At 41.1% G+C, this 18,517-nt stretch overlaps 1 protein-coding gene across 4 annotated transcripts in view; it reads left to right on the top strand.

Annotated features, from left to right (window-relative positions):
- The window catches only part of MAPRE2 (microtubule associated protein RP/EB family member 2), a 169,426-nt gene that overhangs the window by 45,958 nt on the left and 104,951 nt on the right, over positions 1-18,517 (top strand). For 2 of the 4 annotated variants that reach the window (XM_003406743.4, XM_064294615.1), the window contains exon 1: positions 8,876-9,140. The exons of the other annotated variants lie outside the window; for them this stretch is intronic. In XM_003406743.4, coding sequence (XP_003406791.1) covers positions 9,022-9,140 — 119 coding nt within the window. In that variant the 5' untranslated portion in view covers positions 8,876-9,021. Of the gene's footprint in view, positions 1-8,875; positions 9,141-18,517 lie in introns of those variants that run through there. 4 annotated transcript variants of the gene reach the window in all.

The raw sequence follows: 18,517 nt of genomic DNA, 5'->3' as shown, positions 1-18,517 counted from the left end.
ATGCGTAGTATTCCGTCGTGTGAATATATCATAATTTATTTACCCATTCATCTGTTGATGGGCACCTTGGTTGCTTCCATCTTTTTGCTATTGTAAACAGTGCTGCAATAAACATGGGTGTGCATATATCTGTTCGTGTAAAGGCTCTTATCTCTCTAGGGTATATTCCAAGGAGTGGGATTGCTGGATCGTACCCCTTATATTTTTGTGTGCTGTACTTTATAATGCACCCTTCATGTTCATGTTCTATAGACAGATGCTGAGTGAATACGAATAGAAGACTTGGCATTATAAGCTCTTGAGGAAGCAAAATATAAGCTCTAATTAAAACATGAAGTAAGATGGAAACTTTGTCTCCATGGAAACTTAGTCTTACTTTATGATTTCCAGTTGCTTTTTTTTTTTTTTTTTTAATGAAGTAAGCTGCTTTAATTTTTTTCTAAAATTTTATTTGCATGAGGTCAGAAATTGGGAAATTTCTCTTCCATTACTCACACTGCTTCCCAGCTGCTGGCCTCATGTTCCCTTTACACTCTGCAGAAGAGCCATCGTAGTGGGGCAGAGCTGTGGCCACCGTGCACACCAGACTTAGTGGAGAAGCCCAAGGCTCAGGAAGACCCTCCTTCCCAATGTCCTTGTTTGCCACTTGGTGGCCTGGGTTCTGAGTGGCTCTGAAATTCTGGAGGCTACTGGTATCTGTTACAACAGCTGTTTCCCCACTTTGTACTGGCTTTGGTTTGTATACTGAGTCTCTTTGCTCAGTCTGGACTTTTTAATATTAAAATCAGAAATAAAACTCAATCAGTTAGATGACTTTTGAGGACCCTAAGGAAATCCCCTCTTGAAAAGTTTGGAATCTTCTGGAAGGTTATTTATTTGTTAATGGTACTTAGAGTCTCTTAATTTTTCCTGCCACCCAGTTGATCCCAAGGTGACTTTTAAACCCTGTTTAGTTATCCTACCCAGTCAGTTCAACAAGATGCATTTTATTTTAGAATGGAAATAAAATAGCAGAAGGAATACAAGAATTTTATAAACTTTGGCAGAGATAATATTTCAGTGAGAACATTCAAATAGGCATGTGTATAGCTGGATGGTTGAATTATGACAGTCTTGGCATAGTGAAAATGAAACCAGATTTTAGCTTTGAAAACAAATACCAAGAAATTTTGCGGTCTCCTCTTCCCTCCAGAAGGTATCAAAGAAATGGACATAGCTATCTGAGGCCTATTCAGAAAAAAAAAAAAGAGCAAATCATTATAAATAAGGGTAAGAAAATTATTTTTCTATCGATCACATATACTATTAACCCCAAATCCTGGTAGCTCTTCCTCTGTGCCCTACTCTTCTTTGACAACACAGAACTGGGCAGTGTTGTACATAGGGTTGCTATGAGTTGGAGTCAAATCGATGGCACCTATCAAAAAACAACTCTTCCACTTATTTTAATGCTCACTCACATGAAAACTTCTCTCCTGTATAGTCTTCCAACCTCTGTACCCCTTGTCTGCTCACCTGTCAGCCTACTCCTGGCTTTCCTCCTGAGACTGAATTGCTTTCATGGCATCAATCCACATTTTTGTGCCTCTGTGTCGTCCTGCTGTCCCATTCCGGGATTCTGCATTCTTACTCCCAGGTTGTATCAGGCTCTGGTAGAAGGTAGGCCAAGTTAGTGGATAAGAACTAAGGTTTTGACATCTGACAGGCATGTTTATGCCCAGCTCTGTCACTTTCTAGCTGGTGACTTGGGCTAAGTTATTTAACTGGTTATCTCCTCAGCACTCTTTTCCCCCTGCCTTATTTTATTTTTCTCCAAGCACCATCTGAGAGAAGACTATGAGAGCTGGAACTCTATGGGACTGTCTTGCTTTTCCGAGTCTCACAAGCTTTCTGCCTTTGACAGGGTGCAGTCTTACTACTTTTCTATCACTCTCTATTAATGGAGAATATTTGAGTTTTCCTTCTCTGACGGGTTTCTGCCTTACACAGGTTTCGGCTTTTGCTGAATATTACTTGTTTATTTTCTGTCCCCCCATCCAACCACACACACACAGAGACTCATATGATTGAGTGTAAATTCCATTTGGGCAGGGAATTTCATCTATTTTGTTAATTTCTACATCCCCAATGCGTATAATCATGCCTAGCACATAGTAGGTAGTCAGTGAATATTTGTTGAATGAATGAAACATCTCTAATTCAAGTATTACTATAGCAAAGTTTTTCCTAGTTCCCCTCGTCATGGTTATTCCCCTTTCTGTATTCCCATGATACTTCAATTATAACATTTATCACATTGTATTTTTTATGGAAAGCATATTTAAACCCCTTTAATTTAACCAGATGGTTTAATTCAAAAGCACATTTTTATTTAACAGACTGAAACCTCACATTGCACAAATTTGATTGAATGATTACAGAAATTGTAATGTTCTGTGTGTTTAAATTGTATTCAGATCATGTTCTGTGAGTTAGTCCACAAAATTAAGTCCAAGCCTGAATAAATCAAAGAAAAAGCAAATTAAAAAATAAATTCCAACACACAGAGAAATCTCATCTTATACAATGGCATATTCTGTTTTTTGGCTTTACGGAAACCTTACTATTTTACTGTTAAGACTTGCTAAAATTCTGCCTTCTGAATATAACAATAACAGCTATAAATGTGGCTGGTAAATAATCTGTAAGGACAAATTACCCCAAAAGTCAATCCTGCTTGAATTTGCTTTGAAAAGGGCTTTCCTTATCTGAGGGAAACCATTATTCACCTATTTTTCTTTAATAAAATGCCATTACCAGAAGCCAGAAGGCATACCCATATTATAAAATTTTCCTCAGATTCAGAGGAAGAACTAATAAAATCTTCCTGTGTCTGTGAGTTAAAGGTAATGAGCAAGGACTAATCTCAAATCCATTTCTATGCCACCAGCACAATTTTAGGGCCAGTGCCCTAGCTGGCCAATCATATATTTATTCCCTGATATCAATTTGAGTGTGGAGCATAAGTCAAGCCATTGATTGATAACTTGTATCTACCATTCCATACTGGTAAATATCTTACACATGGGAGAAGTTACTTGTCCCAGGGCAGCAGAGGTGACTGCTAAGTGGAATCTTCTGTCTGCATTCAGAGGTGATAACAATCTGAGGGAGCCCCCATCTAAGGTGGTGTGACAGCTGTGAATGCCTTTGACAGCCGTGATCATCAGCCTCAGTGAACACATTTTAACCTGGAAAAGGCATGCATGATGGAATCTATGATGGAATCGAGATCAACATCCATTCCTGACTAGTGATTCCATGCCTTCTCTGCTATTTTGGATTTTTCAAAGATAACACAAAGCAAAATCCCTGTTCTAAATGAAACTTATGTGTTGGAAAAGTTTAGAGACAATATTTTCTGCCAGTACACAATTATTGGTGCTTACTGGCCTAAGTCCTAGGAGAAATATAACCTGGCAATTGTGGTAATTAAAATTTGGGCTGGTGCCCAGTTCAATCTTCCTTGATTGAGCCTGTGTGCTGGGACCTGCTGCTGTTTCCTTGTTTGTTCGTTGCTTTCATACCTCTGCATCCTCTGGGTTGGCCTTAGTAGTCTGCTCTCCAAACATATGTTTTAAATATTTGCTTTACCTTTTTTTGGTGAGTCCTGACCCCACTATAATTTGGCCTCAAAGGCAGGAGCAGTTCACCTGGTGCCTAACAGGTGCTTGCTAATTATGTTGACCCCTTCCAGTATTGCTGAGAGCTTTTTCGTGCAAATACTTGTTGAATTCAGTTTGTTGCTGATAATACATATGTGATCCTTGATTTGGTATCTCCTCCTTCGTTGAGTATCTTGGTTGTTCAGAACTTTAGTAATGAATTTTGCAGAGTTGCACTTTTCCTACTTGTTGAAAGGTTTGCTTTCTTCAGTAATCATTAGTGGGTCTGATCTGAAATCCAAGCTTTTAAAAATACCTTTTTAAAGTACACCTTGGCAAAGTGGTAAACACTTTAGTAGTAGACACTTCTCTGCTCTTATCTCGGTGACATTTGGCCCTAGAGACCTCTCCGTTCTCTGTGAAACCTGCTTCTCCCCCGGGCCCAGTGATACCACTCCTGTGATTTGCCCCACTAGGCAAACTACTTCTGAGTCTCTTTGGAGGTTTCTCCTTTATCGCTCAGCTTTTACATGTCTTTGTTGCCCAGGGTTTCATCCCAGGTCTTCTCTTTCTTCCTTAGCTAGGACATCAACACCCACAGTTTCAATTATCACCTGGGAGGTAATTTTGCCAAATATGTATCTCCAAGCCAAACATGCCTCAAAACTTCAAGACCCATCCATATGTTGCCTTATTCAATAAATATATGATGATCACCTACTATGTGTGAAGCCCACTGACCACTCATTATCACCACTAGGATGCCCTGTAGGTACTTCTTGATGTCCAAAACACATTAAGAGAATCTGTCTTCCAAAAGGACAAGTCAATCTGTATTTCCTAGCTTGACAAATGATACCATTATCCACTTGGTCACCCAACCCATAAACTTCAGATTCATTTTAAATGTCTCTTTCTCCTTCACTGCTCACCCTTAAACACCACCAGTGGCCCTGCCTACATCCAGTTCGTCACCAAATCCTAACAGTTATACTTTCTGACTATCTCATATCTGTGCTACTTCTACAACCCCTTGGCCTGTCTTAGTCTAGGCTTTCATTACTTTTTGACTCAATTTGACCATCTCCAACAAATCCTCCACACTACTACCAGAATCAGACCTTTTTGATAAGCATATTTCACCATTAATTTCTCTCCCCTAATGCTCTTCATGGAGCCCTGGTGGCACAGTGGTTAAGAGCTTGGCTGCAAACCAAAATGTCGGCAGTTCAAGTCTACCAGACACTCCTTGGAAACCCTATGGGGCAGTTCTATTCTGTCCTATAGTGTCACTATGAGTGGTAATTGATTTAACAGCAACAGGTTTGGTTTGCTTTAGAAAGCTCTTCATGGTTCCAAATCACCTTCAGAATTATGGTCAAACTCCTCAGCTCAACCACAGGACATTTCTACACCTGATCCTTGTGCCACCTCCTGCCACTGTGTACTCTGCTCTCTGCTCATACTAAAGAATTTGCTGTCTCCCGGAGACATTATACCTTTTCCTACCTCTGTACCTGGGCATGGAAAGCCATTTACCTTCCCTTTACACTGCTATTCCTCTTTTAAATGACAGTGATATCATAGTGGATACACATGTGAACTTTTGGGTCAAGCAACCTGATTTCCAGTCCTGGACAAGTTGCTTCTCTTCTGTGAGCCTCATTTTCCTTATTAGAATAGTTGTGAGAATAAAATCAGGTGCTCGTATAAATGAATGAGTTCATTCATTTACACACGTAAAGAAAGGCCTGGTGATCTACTTCTGAAAAATCAGCTGTTGAAAATCGTATGGAGTAGAGTTCTACGCTGACAGCAACTGGCTTTTTTTTCCTAATGATCCGTGTGACTTTCCCCACTCTGATGGGGGCTTAGGGGGGACAGAAACAGTTTTAAACTTACCAATTCACAGTACTCAAGACTCTTCCAGTTCAGATCATCTTTGTATGGCTCTGTCTCTTGGGTGAATATTCAGTCTTTGAGATGTCCTTCCCTTTCCCTAGGCCCTCTCCAAGATGTTATCTGTGCGTATAGGAGAGTGGGGCTTGTGGAAACAGGAGAGGGGGAGCGGAGAGTAGGAGCCTTTTGGTCTCATGCTGGTCCTCATCTAGGTCAGCTGAGGAGTGGGTGGTCAGATCCCACCCATGGGCATTCTGCTAGTATCCTCTGCTGAACTTTTCAGCAGCAATATCTCCAAATAGATTTGGCCCTGGCCCTGTATAGCTTCCTTAGAACTGGCTACTCTTCCCATTGTGAGTCTGCTCTAAATTCTCCACCCTGTGAACCCCAGTTAAATATCCCTTTGCATCTGTTATGACGCCCCCCACCTCCTACACACACATAAACAAACTTAGCTCTCCAGATAGCTCCATCAACTCTTCCTCCTGCTTATCCCCTTTGGGACATATGGAAAGTTCTAGATACCTTCCACACTACATGCTAGCAAAAAAAGGGATTGAGAGTCGAACTCAAGCCTACCCACTGCCTAACTGACCAAGCCTCTGATTTTAGTGTTTACTGTGGTGCAGCTGCACCTTGTTTTGGGGGAGAGGGCTGATGGAGGAGACACTCTATAAGGTGGTCTTTTCCTAGAGTCTCCAATGGGAAATGGGCAAAAGGAAGACCTTTGGCGTTCAGCTCTGTTCTCAGTCTATCTAAAGTCTCCCTTCTGAAACTTGAACCTGGAGTGCTAGGACAGGAGGCCCTGGTTTTCCTGCCTCTATCCCTGTCTTCCTACACAGGGGAGAGAAGGGGGAATGGAAGGGATAGTCTTTTCCCTCCCTCTTTCTGCCTTTTCTGTATTTTCCCTATATCATATCATCCTGCTTCCCAACGTGGAATTTGCCCTCCCCCTTTCCCTAGGGCTAACCTGGAGAATGGCTGTCAGGTAACCTGATTTATGGGGAGAGGGATGAAAACACATCTGTTTAATATTTTCAAATTATTATCCCTGTTACCCCTGCATCTCAGAGGGTAATCACTGGTCCTGGGACTCTCTAGGTCCCTTTATAGTGGTGTGGCTCAGAGCAGTCGTAGAGGAAGATTTACAAGGGCTCTTAGATACCTCCTTCACCCTTTCAGTCCATCAACCCAAATTCTTTGGCTATAGGCCCCTTCATGAGCAGCCTGGAAGCAAAGTGGGAATATTCTCTCCACAAAATTATTTGGTATAATCAAAGAACTATATACTGAAATTCTCTCTGACAAATTTTGTCCCTGTGATAACACTAATGATGCCCAGCATATTCCTTAAATATGGGATCACGGAAAAGTAAGCTAGACTACAAACCCAATTGGAGAGGGCACACTCCAAAAATATCAACTCTTTGATTTGTAGATTGTGCCTTTCAACTTCATACTGTTCCCAAAGAAAGAGGAAGCTTTTGTGAAAGGGAGCAAACTGGTAAGGAAATGGACAACCCTGGGTCAAGCAAGAAATAAGAGGAAGCGTGGATCTTTATAGTAATGACTATACTCTCATGCCACTTTAGCTCATCGTGCAATATGAGGCTTGGGTTTATCGCCTGTCCTTAGATTCATCTGTGTATCCTTTAAGTCTTGGGTCAGAATGGGACCCTAATTGTATGAGAAAAAAATTCTAAACTGAAATATGGATGAAGGAATCAATTTGTGCACTGAATTAACTGGAGGAGCAGAAAATAAAATTATTAAAAAATCAAAAAAAGTATAAAATTATAAAAATGCCCCATTTGATACTATCACTACCATCTGGGCTATGAACCATTTATTCTAATTCTAGAAGCTTGATTTCAGAAATAACTTGTTATTACCAGGGGCATACGCTGGAGAATTGCCAGGAATGACAAGGCTCTTACTTGTTTTTTAATATCTGTATCACAAAATGGTAACACTGATAAACCACACGAATACGTGAAGGAGTGAGCCAGAGCCCAGTGCTTTCTGCCACATATATTTATGCTATGTCTTTCTAGCTCAATTCCTCTTCCATTTCTACCCTACAAAAGGTCAGAGACCACTTCTGAATAAGCAGGGAATCCTTCAAATCCCCTTCCCCTCTCTGGAGAAGAGCATTGGACATGTTTGGGGTCTGTTTGGTCCCTATAGTCTAATACATAGACTTTGCACAGTCATTTGCAATGCCTCTCACAGTTATTTTCCACAGTGGTCGTGTTGGGAGTGTGCATGAAGTATTTGATGCTTACCTCTATCCATTGTATATATTGAGCTCACAGTTTAAACAGACCACTGCTGCCCACTCCATTGGTAAAGGCAAGTCACTTTGAAATTCCAGTTCCCTGCTACCTAGCTGTGTGATCTTCAGCAAAATTAACCTCAGAGGTTTACACATCTTAGACGTAATAACAGTACCTGTCTCACAGCCAAAGTATTTGAAAACTGCATTGCAACGATATAGAAGAGTTTGAATGTTGAGAGCTTCCAAATACTAGATGGGGTGGTCATTTGCTTAATTCAAATAAAAAGAAAATATGTGGTAAAGAGTCAATTATCAGTATCAGGTGGCAGTGTAAGAATTTGAATTGAGGAAACTTGGGTAAACATAACGTTTTAAAATGGTGATTATCTTCCTTTAAAAATAACCTCTGCGGATATTTTGTGCAGAAAATCTATTAATTTGCAATCTCTAATCTTCAAATTATTAAAGAATACACTACATTGATTAGAAGGCAGTACAGCTTCCTCTTAGGTTTTTTTGGTTTCTTTTGACGAGGAGGTTGCTGTTTGGAGAGTGAGGGAGGAAGCTGGAAATTTTAATGCCTTTAGGCGGTACCTTTTCTAGAAGCAAGCCACCAGGTCTCTTTATATTTTTCTGAAACCTGGCTAGGTTTAATTTTGATGGCACAGGAACTTGGTATTGAAGGAGTTAAAGGGTCTCCCCCCCACAACCTTTTGCATGAATCGTTCTTTTGTGTACACAGCTGCACTTGGAGCACGGGTCGGAAAGGAAACGGTTAGAGGAAGAGCTGGTTTTCAGACTAGGCAAGTCTGCGAGGGGGACTGCGAGGGGGGCCGCGGGGTGGCCTGGGGTTTTACATGCCAGATGTAGGCCTACCCCGGTGCCTGCCTGGAGCTGCTGGCTTGGTCACGCCGCCGCCCTCTGCGAATTCAGGCGAGGTGATGAGTTAGCGAGTTGCCATGGTGACGAGGCCGGCCACGTGACTCGGGTGCTGCTGCCGGCGCTTTGACGTCAGCGGCCGGGAGGGCGGGGACCCGGGAGGGCGGGGCGAGAGCGGGAGGGGAGAGAAGGGAGTGAGCGAGCGAGTGAGCAGGCGGCAGGCACCATCCTTGCGAGGAGCAGGCGAGCGGGAAGACGCAGCCCACCTTCCTCACCCAGCCAGCCGGGAGCGGTTTTGTTTCCTTTCTCGGGAGTGCGCCAATGCCTGGTCCGACCCAAACCCTGTCACCAAATGGCGAGAACAACAACGACATCATCCAGGATAACGGGACCATCATTCCTTTCCGGAAGCACACAGTGCGCGGGGAGCGTTCCTACAGGTAATGGGGCTGGCACGGGGAGCGGCGCCGGCCGGGGACGCGGCGAGGGCGCGCGGAAATACGGGCCGTTACATAATGGAGCAAACGCTGCTCCCGACCCGGGCTGCAGGCGTGCGCTCGTCTAGGCGGTGGTGATTATTTGCTGTCTATTTCCATGTGTCATGTTGGGTGTGCATTGAGGTTTCACGATTTCAGATGCCGTTTGTATTGGGCAAATTGAAAGCATTTTGTGAATAGGTTTGCTGCCTGCAAGGGTTCTCCCTCCGTCTCTTTGCTTCCACATTGATAAAAATGCATGCTTTTTTTTTTTTTTTTTTTGCCTTCTCCTAAGAGAGACAGGCTATAGCACTTCCTTTCCTTCTTCCCTTTTAGATTTTAAAGGAGCCATTAGGTGGCTGTGCCTAAAGGCAGAGAACAGAGGATGGTGAGAAAAAACGTTTGCACTTAACCCTGGTGTGTGTGCAGGGAAGATGGAATCCTCTAGATTAAGCTGCAGTCTGTGATGTTAAACCGCCAGATTGATGGAGCTTTGTAAGAATTCTGCTCGCTGATTGGTGCAAGGATTGACAGCAGAGGTCACGGTGTCAGACATTCACCAAAATTTTCCCCATAGAACCTTAGGCTTGTTAGAAAGAAACTGGACTGCAATGGACCTGAAAAAAACTGGGCGCTGTTATGCATTTTCTTAGGAGTTTATGGCCTCCGCATGGGTGGGGGAGCCCGCCCTTCTTCTTTACTGTAGGAAGGTTAATTCCTGATATTTTGTTGAGGTCTGATTTGAGGATGGGACTGATCTTGAACATTATATTCTGAGGCTTTTGATTAATGAGTTGGCCTGTACGGTTGGCATCAGTTTTACATTAACATATCTGGCAATATGTTCAAGTAGATAAGCTCATTAAAATTGTTTGCATTGTTTGATAAGGGTAACAATGTAATGGAGAATGCAGCTAGAGCCTTACGCAGCCCAAAGCCAGACTTGAAGGGAGACTGATAGCCTCGGTCATATTTCCTCTGAAGTTCTTTTGTACTCGGGTAGTTATTTTTAAACATTACCTTGATAACCACTAACAGCGCTTCTGCTTTGAGACAGAGCACACGTACCTCTAAAGCGCATCCTCTCAGCTAGTGAGCAACAGGAAATAACTCTTTTTTATAAAGCTTTCATCTAAACATTCAGATGGTATTATGGGTAGAATAATCTGTGTATAAATATTGCATATCATGAAATGGGACCAAAATCACCCCACTTCCTTTCTCTCTGACCAGAGAAACATACCCTTTGCTTACCAAAAAAAAAAAAAAAACGGACTATAGGCAACCCTTGTCCTGTCATTTCTGACAGTTATGTAAATACTTGGAGTTAATTTTTGGCTGTGCCCATGAGGTCACCAAAATTTCATACCATATAGTTCCAACTAACGTGTTGACATGGCATCCTTACAGATTCCAAGTGCTCATTATTCTCTTAATATAAACCAAAATTGGTCCCCAACTTCCGGGATTTGTCTTTTGTGGACCTTTGTGATAGGGTTGCTATGAGTCGGATATACTTGATGGCAACAGATTGTTTTGTTTTTGTTTTTTGTGATTTAAAGTTGGGCCCATTTCGCTCCTTTATCTTCTCCCTTTCTTCTCTGTGAACATCCCAAAGCCCAAAGTGGAATTAAAACCAAAAAGCAAGCAAACAAAAAACCTGAGTTGCTTTTAAACCTCACAAGTTTAAAATGTTTTCATAGATAATAAATTTGGATCCTCATTTCCTAAATGATTTAATTCTGCTATGTAGGTAGCCCTGGTGGTGCAGTGGTTAAGAGCTTGACTGCTAACCGAAAGCTTGGTAGTCCAAATCCACCAACTGCTCCTTGGAAACACTATGGGGGCAGTTCTACTCTGCCCTGTAGAGTCACTGTGGGTCTGAATCCACTCGACAGCAGTGTTATTTATTTATTTATTTTTAATGTAGGTGGCAGAGCCCTGTTGCACAGTGGCTAGGAGCTCAGCTGCTAACCAAAAGGTCAGCGGTTCAAATCCACCAGCCACTCCTTGGAAACCCTATGGGACAATTCTACTCTGTTCAGTAGGGCCACTATGAGTAGAAATTGACTCAACTGCAGCGGATTTGGTTTTATGTAGATACCAATTGCTTTCCAGAAAGAATTCGAATTTTACCATGTGGGCCAAAGGAAGTTGCATAATTGGATTTTATTACTTATATGAACTACCTTGAAATGTCAGTGGAAAATCGGTTGGCAGAAAGGTAAAATGTAAATGCCACTTTTTGGTGAGAAATTATTGCTTTAAAGTGAAATTTTATTTCTCTTTTTAATTCAAACCAAGTTATTTATATTTCCTGAATTAGTTCCAGTTTTCTAAGTCCTTGTAATTAGTACCTGAAATTACGTAAAAAAAAAAGAAAAACAAAAACAGAATTTTAATAAAGCTCTGACTGAACAAATGTTTAAGTCACTAAGAGCATCACTGCATTTGTATTTTATATAATAGGCTTACTGGATGCTATTGCGAAAGATGTCATAGGTTAAATGACATCCTACATTGCATTTGTATTGTTTTATACAAGGATTACATGTGGAAACAGACACACTTGATGTTTCTCTTGGTCTGCTTTTCTTTTACAGAGGATGACCAGTGTAATATAACTACTGCTTGTTTTTTGGAGGGGTGTAAGGAAAGGAAAAATGTGACACATTTTTTTGTATCCAGGAAGCATTCCATCATTTCGGCATCTTGAGGCTGGAATAATATAGCCATTTAATTGCTGAGGAAACTTGAAAGGTAATTTGAAAGCCAGAATAGAGAGCTAACCAAACAAAAGCTTTACTTGGGCTATAGGGTTGATACAGCCCTCCACAGTGAGACATGCTTGGAAGTTCTCCTTGGAGTCCCATGCTGGGCCTGGGTGAATCCAGAGCCCTGGGAAGATCAGGGTGAACTCTCTTCCTGGTTCCTTTACTGCCTTGTAGGTAGCCCAGCAGGTCCGTTAGCTTTGGATTTTTTTCCTACCTTTGCTTAGTACGTATAATGATATCTAGTCTCGTTCTTATAGAGGTGTGTGAGGTTAACTTTAAATGTTTAAAACAAAACAAAAAAAACTCTTAAAAAAAAGTTGCTGTTGAGTTGATTCCGACTCTCGGTGACCCATGTGTGTCAAAGTAGAGCTGTGCTCCATAGGGTTTTTAATGGCTGAGTTTTTGGAAGTAGGTCACCAGGCCTTTCTTCGGAGGTGCCCCTGGGTAGACTTCAACCACCAGCCTTCCAGTTAGCAGCCAAGTGCTTAATCATTTGCATCACCCAGGAGCTCCCTTAAAAGAAAAGAGCCATATAAATTTAAGAAGAATGCTGTTATTACTGAAAAAGGACTTTTAAGGTTCTAGGACACCCTTCACCTAGCTGGAGGTACAGGTGAGAGGAGGAGGCGACACCTAGAGAACAAGAGAGTGTATTCTCTAGCACAGTTGATGGGCAGGCAGTCACGCCGCCAAGGAGGAGACATTATTGTCATATCATTTGCAGCGAATTCTTCATAAAACATACAGTCAGATACGGTTCATGCCTCAGGTATCTTGACCCAGGTGTTGGTTAGTGTAAACAGAGACAGTTTTCACATCCTGGAGTAGGGGGAGCGGTAAATCATTATTGAAACCAGTGTGCATATTGATTACAAAAGCAGGTTTCCTTTAGAAAATTGCCTCTATATTAGGGATTTCAATTGAAAAGAACAAGTGCAAAAATGGCTCAGCAGAACCCAGTGGACAGGTTTCCACAGCTCGTGTCCACTACTGTATGATTGCCTCCTCAGCCTCAGCTTCCTTACTGCATTTATGAGCACTAGAAATCCGTATGTTTTAAGAGGTGCTTAAAAAAAATGTAGTGTGGGCCATCAGAGGTGACACTGTTTAATTCACAGAGTAATGAGTCGTGCTCTGGATCTCCCCGGAGAGGCTGCTCCCCATCGCTCTGTTTCAAGCAGATGCTAGTAGAAAATGAAATTTATTAACTGGCCCTCTGCCCACCCATCTTTGTTTGCATACTCCAAGCTTTTAAGAATGAAAGTATAAGTCTAGGGGACCGTTTCCGCATGGGTGTTTGAACATGCAACTACCCAGAAACCCACTACAGTAGCATATTTTTGAATACTTAAAAAAAATTACTTGGCCCCAGGGAATGGACTGTAAAGAAAGACAAAACTAAAATTTAAGCCTAAAACTGCCAGTTTTGAAAAATGAACCATTGTTAAGGAAGACAAAGAAAAATATCATCGTGTGTGTGTGTATGTGTGTGCGTGTGTGTGTGAGAGTTGTAAAAGTGTGTGCCATTCAGTTGAAGCTATTATATAGTAAGGCTCACTTTTACCAGAATGGAGATATCAAATCATACTTCCCAAAACATTAGACAGAGATAGCAGAAGTCTAGCTTCACGTGTCTCTATTATGTAGATATTGGTATCATCCATGTATACTACTGTCAAAGGAGGTTTTTATATATACGAATTTTGTCCTTAGTATTTTTCTTCTTAGTTTTTATAAAAATCAAAGGATTACTTGATGCTTTGATTATTAGGTGCCCAACATTTGAACTTCTCTTCAGTGTTCTTAGTTGGTTTTTCTGGTAATAGGATGGTCCTCTCAGTGCCGCAGGGGCTCCTCCCATTTGTCCTTGCCCTTGGTGAGAGGCTTACCCTGCTCCACAGCTGGTCAGCGGTGGCAGTATCTTTACAGGGCATCATCTTAGCAGAGCAGTGATTTGAGATTGTCCTCTGGAATTGAGGAGGTTGATTTCCATATGCGTTGTCTTTTCCATCAATGAGGGGGAAAATATTGGGACAAATCTAAATATATCATTTGGTTTGGAGAATTCAGCAAATATTTGAGAGTCTCCTCTGGTCAAGGTCTGTGCTAGATGCCCCTCCAAGGACAATGAGTTCTAGCAAAGTCAGTCTTGTACACAGCTCATTTTATAACAGATTGCTGTGAGTAGTTTGCTTAATCTGATATCACAAGTAGTTTGCATTTCCTGAGCTCACAGTGACTTAAAGTAGAAAAAGATAGCCTCAAGGCCAGTATGCTTAGGAAGCTAAAAAATGCTATGGAAGACCAAAATTCACAGAATTTTTATTGGCCTGGCCAGGCTGCATGTTAGGCAGTGGTGGAAAAGAAGGTGAAGAAGCTAAGGAGCATTGAAGGGCAGGCAGGGTAGTCAGAACTTGAAAATGAGAAGCACCTGAAAGCTTATTAATAGAAAAACAGCATCATGAACACAGAGGTGCATACTGGAACTGATCTTCTGTTTTGGATGAAAGTTGATGGGAAAATGCAGTCCTTTAGTGCATCCCCCTGCAGATTCCAGAGTTTCTAGAGAATACCTCATCCGCCATGAGAGAACTTGGAACTCTTAATGTAGGGATTGGGGCAAGGTGGGTAGATGTTCCTTAGCTCAATGCATCTTTTCCCAAGTAGAAGCAATCGATAACAGCTTCACCTCAAAATAAGACTGATACTTAGGTCAACTAGTGAACAGTTGTCCTCAAGCTGACTCTGACTTATGGTGACTCTGACTCATGGTAACCCCAGGTGTATCAGAGTAGACCTCTGCTCCGTAGGTTTTCAGTGGCTGATTTTTTGGACGTAGATCACCAGGCCTTTCTTCCAAGGCATCTCTGGGTGGACTCACCTCCAACCTTTCGGTTAACAGCTGAGTGCATTAACTGTTTATACCTCACAGAGATGCCCGTACTTAGGTCAGACATGATTGCAGATGGTCACTTCATGGCCAGCATATGACTTCAAAGGGTGGCCGGTGTATAAAGGTCACATTGTTCTGAGCTTCCAGACTCAGAAGCTGGGTGTCTCACACTTCATTGCAGGTCATCCTCCGTTGTCACTTAATGCCACAGGATTTGAAGATATGACTCTGATGAAACTGCTCAGAAAGTTCATTATCATTCTAGTGCCAGTTTCTTACGGTTAGAAGAGGGAATCATGGTGATGGCAATCTCTAGTGAACTGAGAGTCTAGCTTGAATTGTGTAGATTTGTTTATTTTTGTCAATTTCATTTTAAAGAAAAAAATGTATTTTCCTGTAAAAGGTATCCTTTATGTATACATATATGTGTACACATATACATATATACACACACATACATATACATGTATACTTACGTTAGAATAGTTTCATGCTCCCTGATTTCAGGCTTTCAACTATCAGCCTCTGTAATCTGTAAAGCTAAATTGGATATGTCATATTTAGCCAGTATCTTAAGCTCTATTCCAACAGCCGTTTTTCTTATAACTCTCCACATACATCCCATTGGTATCATATGAACCTTGTGTCTTCGCTCATTTTTAAATACTGGTTGTTGATCTTGGTGTTTCTGCCATTTGGTATTTATATTGTGCTGAGAGAATTCTTTCAAAATGGAAACCTGCAGTTCACATAGGCAAAAACTAAAATTATATGACTTCTGTCTTATAGCATGAATCAAGAAATTCCTCGTAAATAGATATGTTTGTTAAATGCGTCCTTAATTAAAGATGATCATTTTATGAAATAATTAGTGAAGAAAAGATTAAGAAAGAGTTTTATAGGCCACCAAGAAATAACTTCCTAGTTGTTGTTGTTGGGTGTCATTGAGTCGATTGTGACTCACAGTGACCTGTAGGACAGCGGAACTGCCTTATAGGTTTTCCAAGGAGTGCATGGTGGATTCTAACTGTCCCACCTTTTGTTTAGTAGCCGAGCTCTTAAGCACTCCACCACCACCACTAATTTATTAGTAGGTTACTTAAAAAAATACTTGTGCCTTCTCAGTGTCAAATCTCCCCAGGCTAATTATGATTTTACTTACTTGAAGTGGGACAAACTTTCTTGCTTAAAGCATTATTTTTTTGTTTTTTAAAGTGCCAGAAGACTATCTGTACATAAGGATGGCTAAGTTAATGGCTGCTTTGAGTGATGATGTCTTTTTGTGTATCTAGTCTAGTAAAGAAAGTGTGGCAAAAATTTTCTTTACTAGTCCAGATTCACTTGTTCGGACAGGTAAAATAATTGTGCCCAAAGTACCTGATTTTGACCATGACTTAAAACAAAAAAGAAACAGAGCGAGAGATTTGAGCGGCAAGAGTCTACGTCGTGTACGTAATGTGCATTGGTGGCAGTCCGTTAACCTGTGACCTTTCTAATAATGTAGTTTCGATAGCAAGACTATGCTTCTTAAAGGCATTTTGCCATAAAATCCTTTGTAACAGACCTCACAAAGATACAAATTTTAAATGTGCACAAAATTGAACCTGAAGTTTATGGCCCTTGCTCTTGTGTGAGGCATATTTTAGCCAAAATTTGAATTTCTGTGATCTCGTTTTATTTTTTACTAGAAGTAGTGTTTGTATTTGTTTTTGCTTTGTTTTATTTTTTCTATAAAGGCATTAATTCTTTGTGCTTTATTTAACATCTGTCTATCCTGGTAAAGCCCTGGGAGGTAATTTGTCAAAAATGCCAGAAGCATTGACATCTCTTATGTTCACAGTTTACTTTGATTATAAACAGTAGTATCCTTTATTTTAAGAGTCCTCCGTGCATCCCTGCGTGAGTTTTCATTTGACCTTCAGCAATCAGGCAAAAGTGAAGCTAGGAAAACAGACTCTTCCTCTCCCATCGACTCCACATTTGTCATTTTGGAATGCCAAAATATGTTTTCAGGTTGCTAATAATGTAATTTTTTAAATTCCTGTCCTTGAATTTTACACAGATATTGTTACATTAAAATTTAAGTTGGAATTCCAGTAGTCTCTTAAGAATCTGTTCTTTCAGCGAATTTTTATTGAGCTCCTACTATATGCCAAATTCCATGCGGGCCCCTGGGATACAGTGATCAATAACACACCGTCCCTCCCTGAGGAGCCTCCGGTAGCAAGGATGACAGGCAGGGAGAGAGCTTCGTCTCTTGGAGATGGAGAGAAGCCCACACCTGACGCTGTGGAGGGTAGGGAGTGTTTGTTTTGTTTTTTGGAGGGAGCGTGCTGTTGTTGGCCAGAAGTGTTCTGGAATGAATGACAAATGGAGCAAAAGAGGGATGTTGTTAGCTGTCTTTGAATCAACCCTTGACTCGTGGTGACCCCATGCACAAGGGAACGAAATGCTGCCCACCCCGTGCCATCCTGCCGTGATTGGTTGTGGATTGGACAGTTGTGATTGATGGGGCTTTCGCTGGCTAATTTTCAGAAGTAGATCCCCAAGCCTTTCTTTCTAGTTCATCTTAGTCTGAAAGCTCCTCTGAAACCTGCTCAGCGTCATAGCATCAGACAAAGCCTCCACTGACAGATGGGTAGTGGCTGTTGCATGAGTTGAATCGGCCAGGAATTGAACCTGGGCCTTCTGCATGGAGGACAAAAATTCTACCATTGAACCAGCAGTGCTTCACAAAGGAGGGATAGTTGCCTTTATAAAATTTGGTGATTACTGCGCTCTTACTTGGCAAGTGCAAAATTATCACTCCTGTCATTTTCAAAAGCTTTCAGGAATGGAGCTTGTAAGTAAAAACGGAGCGCCTGTGTACCCTGTCAGGACCTCTCTGTGAAAGTTTTAACACAGCCTTCAGGCACAAGTTTGGGTGGGCATTGCTGAGTGGTTTATGTGGTAGGAAGGGTGCTTACTTCTCCCTGACAAAAAGTATATGACTTTTTATAATTTTGTTAGCCCTGACTAGGTTGAAAATAATGTGGCATACTAATTTTTTTTGAAGAAAATGAGAATATATATTCATATTTACCTGATAATGCATGAAGAAACTGATAGGACACGAACTACTAACCTGGGCAGATAAGTTACTATATACTTTTTTTGTTTTTAAAAATCTGGAAACTATATAAATGTGTTACCTAATCAATTAGTGATCATTTCATTTAACGCTTTAATAATGCGTGAACTTTAATGAGTTTAGCATGTTGAAATACGTTGGAAAACATCTTAATTTTAAAATGTGTAGACTTATGGAAGTCACATGTATGATATTAAAGATTCGCCTAATGGAAAAACCATTCTTACATTAAAACAACATCGCAAATCAATGTGAAATGTGCTCTTACAGCAACTGCCTTGTGTAGCCCTTTGAGGTTTTGTACAGAGCAATCCATAGTCCATATTTTGTTTCATTTTCTCCAGAGTACATTGGAGCTGCCTGTGTTGTTTTTTGTGACACGTCCAACCTGCTTAGTATGCTCCATGAATCTTGCACTAACTGCAAAATAATCCCCCGTAAGGATTATTTTTCAATATCCTTTCTGAATTTGTGTTTTCTTCTCATTTATTGAGCACCTGCTGTTTGTCCAGCACTGTGTGGAGCCCAAACGCTGTGAGATTAC

The sequence above is a fragment of the Loxodonta africana genome, chromosome 11, assembly GCF_030014295.1.
Source record: "Loxodonta africana isolate mLoxAfr1 chromosome 11, mLoxAfr1.hap2, whole genome shotgun sequence".
In the NCBI taxonomy this organism is placed as follows: Eukaryota; Metazoa; Chordata; class Mammalia; order Proboscidea; family Elephantidae; genus Loxodonta; species Loxodonta africana.
This window is presented reverse-complemented; position numbering and strand designations above follow the sequence as displayed.